The sequence below is a fragment of the Chinchilla lanigera genome, unplaced genomic scaffold (assembly GCF_000276665.1).
Source record: "Chinchilla lanigera isolate Chin_1 unplaced genomic scaffold, ChiLan1.0 scaffold00005, whole genome shotgun sequence".
NCBI classification, from domain to species: domain Eukaryota; kingdom Metazoa; phylum Chordata; class Mammalia; order Rodentia; family Chinchillidae; genus Chinchilla; species Chinchilla lanigera.
In genome coordinates, this window is record NW_004955406.1 from 33861203 (window position 1) to 33868729 (window position 7527).

Below are 7527 nucleotides of genomic sequence, written 5' to 3' on the forward strand. Positions count from 1 at the left end.
CCAGCCTGAGGGCCAGCACACAACTGCGCTCGCCACCGCATGGCTCCCCCTGCACCGGAGGCCCTCCTTCCCGGCACCTAGGAAGCAGGGAGTGAGCCAGCCCGAAGACCGGCGCTCTCCACCCCCACCTGTCATAATTTTAATTCCTTCTTTCTCATCTCACCATTTTGTATTCTTATTCCCACTTTGGAATGTTCTTTGATTTGAACTCCTACTTGATCCATTTTCTATTTCCTTATTTTTTTCTGTCCTATGTATTGTAGTATTATTTCCTGCTGTCTCAGAGATGGTTTTCCAACATTATCTTTCAATTGCTCAATTGTATCTTTAAATTTTCTACTACATTTTAAATTTCAGAGACCTCTTTGGTTTCCTAGGAATTTATATTAATGGCCTCCAGTACTTGTTTCATTGCTCTTTGAAAAAATTCAGTTTTTTAATGTTTTGTCCACTCCTTAAATTGTTTTTGTTTCTTCCAAGTTACCTTTTTAAAAGAAGTTCAATGTTTTTGTCTCTATGTATATCTTACAGGCTTTCCTGAAACATCTGATAATCTCACACATTGCAGATACAGGAATGTTCACTTACCAATACAAAAACTATGCACAAAAAACCTGCAACTACATTATACTCATTGTTCAAAATCTGAAGGCTTTTACTCTAAGATCAGGAACAAGATAAGGTTATCATTTTCACCACCTCTACTCAGTACTCAAGTTCTAACCAGAGAAATCTGGGGAGGAAAAGAAGTGAGACATCCAAATAAGAAAGAAAGAAGTAAACTTGTTTCTGTTTGCCAATGGTGTGATTTTGAATGAAGAAAACCCTGATGATTCCATTCACACAAAAACTGTTAGAACTAATAAAAAATTCAATCCAGTTGCAGATTATAATTTCAACATGTGAAAATTAGTTGCACTACTATACAATAAACTGAAAATTTCAAAATGAATTAAGAAGCTGAGCATGGTGATGCATATCTATAATCCCTGCACTCTGGCAGGCTAAGGCAGAAGAATCACAAGTTTGACCGCAGTCTGGGGAATTGGGCAGTTTAGCAATTTTGCTGGGCCTTGTCTCAAAATAAAAAGTAAGGCAAGGGAGGGCTGGGGATGTAGCTCAGTGTGAAGGCGCTACGTTCAATTCCCAGTGCCACAAAATGTAAGCAGTCCATTTACAATAGGGTAAAAATATGTTAGGAATAAACTTAACTGAAGGAGTAAAAAACTTGTGTTGAAACCTACAAAACATGATTGACATAAACTGAAGATAGCAGAGCTAAATGGAAAGCTATCCCATGACATTTCTAGAATGTCTATACTTTTAATAAGTTTACCCTGTTCAAAGTGATATACAAATTCAAAGAACGCTCTATAAAAATTTCCATGACTTTTTGTTGGAATAGAAAAAAAACTTACCTTAAAATTCATATAGACTCTCTGAGGATTCTGAGTAGTCAAAACAATTTTGAAGAAAAACAAAACCGGGGGCATCATACTTTCTAATTTTGAAAAAAATATATAAAGTTACATTAATCAAAATAATGTGGTACTGGCATTAAGACAGACCAAGAGAGCAGAACAGGATGCCCAGAAATAAATTTTCAGATTAGGATCACATGGTCCTCAACTGGTCAAATGGTCTTCAAAAAACCACCACTGCTACACAGTGAGTAAAGTATGTACTTGTCAACAAATAGTGTTAGGAAAACTAGATTTCCTCATGCAACATACAGAAAACAGACCTTTTCCAGCTTTGTACAAAAACAACTCAATGGGTAAAAGACCTGAATATAGACTAGAGACTGTAAAATTCCTAGAAAGAAACAAGGGAGATCTTTATGATCTTAGATTTGGTAATAATATCTCAGATATGATACCAAAAACATAAATAAAAAAGGGAAACAAAAATATAGATAGATAAAAGGGATTACATAAAAATCTAGTATTTTTTAACATCAAGTTTAAAACTTCTGTGCAACAAAGGAAAATCTCAAAAGAGTAAAGAATAGGGAAAGATATTTTCAGACTATATATGTTTATCTAATAAGAGGTTAATATTCAGGATAATTAGTAATGATTATTAAAAGCTGTTATGAGTATTTGAATGCAAGTTTTGTGTAGACATGTTTTCATTTCTCTTCGATACAAATGTAGGAGGAGAATTGCTAAGTCATGTCATGACTGCATGTTGAAATTTTATAAGACATTTTGAAACATTTCCAAATTAGCTATACAATTTTACATTTCTACTAGCAATATGCAATACATATATATAATTTCAATTTAGAAAACTCATCCACAAAATTCTGTTTCTGTAGGTCTGCTTCCAGTACTGAAACCTACATTAATCTGAGAGTTCTCCTTGAAAAAAAAATAAAGGGGGGAAAAAGAGTTTAACCAGGAAGTTTTCCTATGCTATTATCAAGGCTGCTTTGTGTCTTAAAATTTAATAATAAACCCCATTTTGTAACTTTTAAAAACTTATGAACCTGTACTCTTACCTGCTATTATATTTGTGAGCAGTACTGTGAGAAAGGAGGCTAAAAAGTAAGAGAATAATGTAGAAAATGAAACCCATATGAAAAGACAGTGTCCTGTGGGTGATCCAATTTAGCTACCAAGTCATAAAATTTCACAATACACAAGATTAAGAACACAAAGGAAAATAAAAAGGTTGTGGTTATAATTTATCTCTATCCAGGGGAGATCTGTACAGTATACATGTACAAATGAATAAATGTATAAATGTACAGTATACATGTACAGATGAATAAAGTATCCAGTGAATTCGGAAAGAACCATAAAACTATTGCTTTCCTATAGCTTATTATTCCAATTAGAACTTCAAAAATATACTCCTAGAACAGAAATGATTTCAGGAAAAGAAAAGTTTGCAATCTTTGCTGTATCAATATTGTCATAGTGGGACTTAATTTGTTTTAAACTGTAAAATGTACATAATTTTGTGTTGCTGTGAGGATAAGAAATACTGTATGTGAAGTACCTACAATGTTTAATAAAGAAAGTAGGTCTTTAGTACAGAATCAAATTTTAGTATATTTTAATTTGTCTATACTTTTCTTTTTAGAGGATAAAGTAAGTATTATGATAAAGTCAGAGTATTCATTTAAATACCAGTTTCTGTAAGGCAATTATTCAGAGACAGTTTTGTCATTCATTTTCTACTATTTCATAAAATCTTCCATGGAGAATGTGAATTTCAAAATTGGGAGTAAATGGGAAGTATTAATAATTATTTCAATTTCCCCCAGTCATTCAATTCCATTTAGACTTGAAAAGTAGTATACAAAGGAGAAGAAAGAATCTCAAACTGGCCATTTTCATTTCTGTTTAGTAACTATATAAAAAGTTTTGACAAATGAAGAATTAAAACGCATCATTATATTGCTGAAAGTAGGTCTTTCACAAATGAGTTTGAAGGGGCGTGGGATCAAAAGGAAAGAAGTTCTTTAATTTTGTTTTCAATCACTTTTAAGTTTCATCTTGATATGCTTTATCTCTTTGTAGATTCTTTTTGCAGTAAAAACAACACCTGGTGCCACTCAAATTCTTGCCAAAACAATTCTACATGCAAGGGTTTTTCACAAGACAGCAAATGCCACTGTTCAGACACAGCCAATAATTTGGACAAAGACTGTGACAACATGACAGATCCCTGCTCCTCCAGTCCTTGCCAAGGAATTGCCACTTGTGTAAACACCGCAGGAGAAAGCGGCTTTCAGTGCCACTGTCCTCCCGGGTATAGTGGGAGGACTTGTGAAACTGCCATTGGCTCGTGTGGTGTGGACTCATGCCAGCATGGCGGTGCTTGCCATCGCGACCCAGTTCACCCAGTCTGCATCTGCCCTGCTGGATATGGAGGAAGATTCTGTGAGATAGATCACAATGAATGTGCCTCCAGCCCTTGCCACAACGGGGCTGTGTGTCAGGATGGAATCAATGGCTACTTCTGCTTCTGTGTCCCAGGATATCAAGGGAGGCACTGTGACTTGGAAGTAGATGAGTGTGTTTCGGATCCCTGCAAGAATGAGGCTACCTGCCTCAATGAGATAGGAAGATACACTTGTATCTGTCCACGAGATTATTCCGGTGAGTATTACATCTGAATCCCATCTGATTTAATTATCTTTGTCTTCTTTTAGTATTGCAAAAGCAGAAGTGATATTTTGTGTCCTGTTCATTTATAAAAAAAGCCCAAGTTCGCGACAGGCATTTATCACTATGCAGAAGCCTTGCTAAACTTTTTTTTTTTTCCTCTTTTTGAGGCAGGGTCTTGCTATGCAGTTCAGGCTGGCCTTGAGCTCACTTTGTAGCCCAGGCTGGTCTCGAACTCTCAATGATCCTCCTGCCTCAGCCTCCTGAGTTCTGGGATTACAGATGTGCACCACCACACCCAGTCTGGCTTGCTAAATTATTAAAAATCCACTGAACTCTAGGTGGTTGTGTACTGTGACCATTACTGTTTCAGTTAAAGCTCTGCATCACTTGGAATCTAGATTCAGGTGTTTAAAGGCTAAATAGTATTCTCCTGTATATATTTTCTACATTTAAAAGAATCTACTCCTCAGCTGATGGACACCCAGGTTGTTTCCATATCTTGCCTATTGTGAATAGTGCTGCAACAAACACAGAAGCACAGATGTCTCTTTGCCATGCTGATTTCTTTTAATTTAAATATGTACTCATAGGTAAGATCACTGGATCACATGGTAATTCAATTTTTAGTTTTTAGAAACCTCCATACTATTTTCCAAAACACTAACTTACAATGTCACAACAGTATACAAGGGTTCTCTTGTCCTCAGTCCTCTCCAATGCTTATTATCATTCAACTTTCTAATAATAGCTGCTCTAACACATGTAAAGTGTAAAGTGGTATCTTGTTGGGGCTTTAATTTTTATTTCTCTGATGGTTAGAAATGATGAAGATGTTTTCTTATATCTGTTGGCCATTTGGGTTCTGTCATTTGCAATAACATCGATGAAGCTAGAGGACATTATGCTAAGTGAAATAAGTCGGGCACAGAGAGGCAGATATCATGATATCTCACTTAGATGTAGAATCTGAAAAGCTTGATGGGTAGAAACAGAGTAGAATGACGGTTACCGGAGGCTGTGAGTTTGGGGGGATTGAACAGGAAAAGAAGAGATGTTGCTCAATGGACATAAGGTTGCAGCTGATAGGAGAAATAAGTCTTGGTGTTCTATTGCATGGTGACTGCAGGTTATCAAGATGCACATTCCAAAATACGTATGAGAAGACTTGAAATACTCCTGGCACAAATGAATGATAAATACTTGAGTTGGTGGATATGGTACCCAACTTGATGGGATCTTGCACAAAGGCCACGCATTTCAAAACCACACAGTGTACCTCTTAAATACATACAATTATCTTTAATTGAAGATAAAATAAAACTTAAAACAACACCATCTACAACTTGTATTCAGTGCAGAACTAGCAGCCTTCTTTTCCCAGGTCCAGACAATTCAGATTTCCTTAGCAGTTCATATTTTTTTCATCCTAGCTCAGGTTTGCCCTGTAAGGCTCAAAGTTGACATTGCAGCCTGCTTTGAAGGCCTGCTACAAGTTGGTGACTTTCCAGTGCTCAAGTGTGAGCAACAGGTCAGTGATAGCAAGTCAGTTCTTATTCCACTTCTTGCAGAAAGAAAGAAATTAGGTCATGTTTATGCATTTTTTCAAATTTTTCTGTTGATACAATTTTATCTGAATAATAATGAGTTGTCAATGCATTTGCAGATTGTGTATTGTCTCATTAGCAGGTACATTGAATCTATCCTCTCTGGCTTCTGGAATCACAGTTATTCATTTAGGTCAATTCTTCATGAATTCCTTTGTTGCTTTGCCTTTTGATTTTGTCCTAGTTACTTCTCTCATCACTGAGACACAATACCTGACATGCACAATTTAAAGAAGGAAAGGTTGGTTTCAGCACCCAGTTTGTAGATGTTTCTGTCCATTCTTGGCTGGCTTCAAGGTAGGGCAGCGGAGAGAGATGGGGAAGTAGGAGGGAGACACACCCTTCTAGGCTCTGCCCCCAGTGACCTTCTCCTCTGACCAGGCTTCACCTCCCAAACTCACGTTTAGCTTCTAACCCACTAGGAGTATCACGCTCCCATGATCCTATCCCATGCCCATATCCCACTGTCGTGAGCCCAGGAGGCTTGTGGGGGCATCTAGATATAAACCATAAGGGCTTTCCATCTGTTTGTAAGGGTACAACTCACACCATCTGTACTTCCTCACGTTCCTCATTCTAACTCCTGCTCATCTCTTTCCTGCCCTTCCTTTGCTCCTATCTCTGAGACAGCATTCACATTCTAATACCACTTTTTCTCTTGGCTCTTGCCACTTCTGTGGCGGCGTGGCATTTGGCTTCCAACTTTCCTTCTTCTCTCAACTCTTTCATACTTCTTCATTTTGTCATTTTTTCCCCCAAACTATGCTAAGCAATCTAATGTCTTGGAAAATATTCCCCTTCAGCATTTGCACCAGAACCCCAGAATCATTGTGGCAATATCACACATTCTGCAAATATTTCTGCTACAAAATATGCTGTGGCACAAAATTTGCTCAGTCCTCACCCGTAGCTAATAATCTTCACAATTGGCTGCTTTGATATCAAAGGTGTCTTCCGAAGGAGTTCATCCCCTCTGTTCCCAGGGCCGTGACGAAGCCCCTCTTCACCTCTGGCGTGCAGTAGCACAGACTCTCATTCCCTAGTCAAGCCCTGCCCTTCTCTAAATTGTCTGTCTTCGATATAATCCTTTTAAAACAGATCTTTGCAAACCTTTCTGGAGAGTCCTACGAGGATCCACTACATAGAAAATCACTTTAGCGTCTCATGGAAAGCTTTTTACGGTTAGCCCTTGACACTAGTCACATCTCTCCACACCATTCTGCGAAAGCTTCTATATCCTCAAATCATTCACGTTTTACTCAAGTGGCTCCCCCGCTAGAATATCCTTTCCCACTTCAGAGTGTCAAGTTCTCCTGTATTTTTAAGACCTAGTTCAAATGTCACCTCGTTCAAGAAGCACTTCTAGATTTCCTCTCAGCTGGAACAATACTTCCTCAGTGCTTCAGTAATTACAGCTATTACTTCCACCCTTGTTTGCATATCTGCTAAAGAACTTTCTGTATTCTGTTCTGTTTTACAGATATCTATGTTCCTGTCTTCCCTAACTAAAATGCTACTTTTTAAAAGACAAAAGTCATGCCTTATATTTATTTTTTAACTCACTGATATTTTGAGCATCTGTTGCATCTGCTTGTAAAGCACATATACATGTAAGTCCCCATTTTTATAACACGCTATCATGTCCATTTCATTTTGTTAGCATTACGGCAATTGAATATCAATGCTGAAAATATTTGAATAAAATCAATAATCTTCATGGAGTTAGTTTCATATTGCTCTTGTTTATGACCGTTATAGCTTTTATTTTTTTTATTTTTTTATTTTTTTATTTTTTGGTTTTT

The 7527-nt window shown here is 37.2% G+C and overlaps 1 protein-coding gene across 3 annotated transcripts in view; it reads left to right on the plus strand.

Annotated features, from left to right (window-relative positions):
• Crb1 (crumbs family member 1, photoreceptor morphogenesis associated) overlaps positions 1–7527 on the plus strand; it is a 188184-nt gene that overhangs the window by 43449 nt on the left and 137208 nt on the right. For all 3 annotated transcript variants that reach the window (XM_005375121.2, XM_005375122.2, XM_013521884.1), the window contains exon 2: positions 3531–4112. In XM_005375121.2, coding sequence (XP_005375178.1) covers positions 3531–4112 — 582 coding nt within the window. The remainder of the gene's footprint in view (positions 1–3530; positions 4113–7527) is intronic.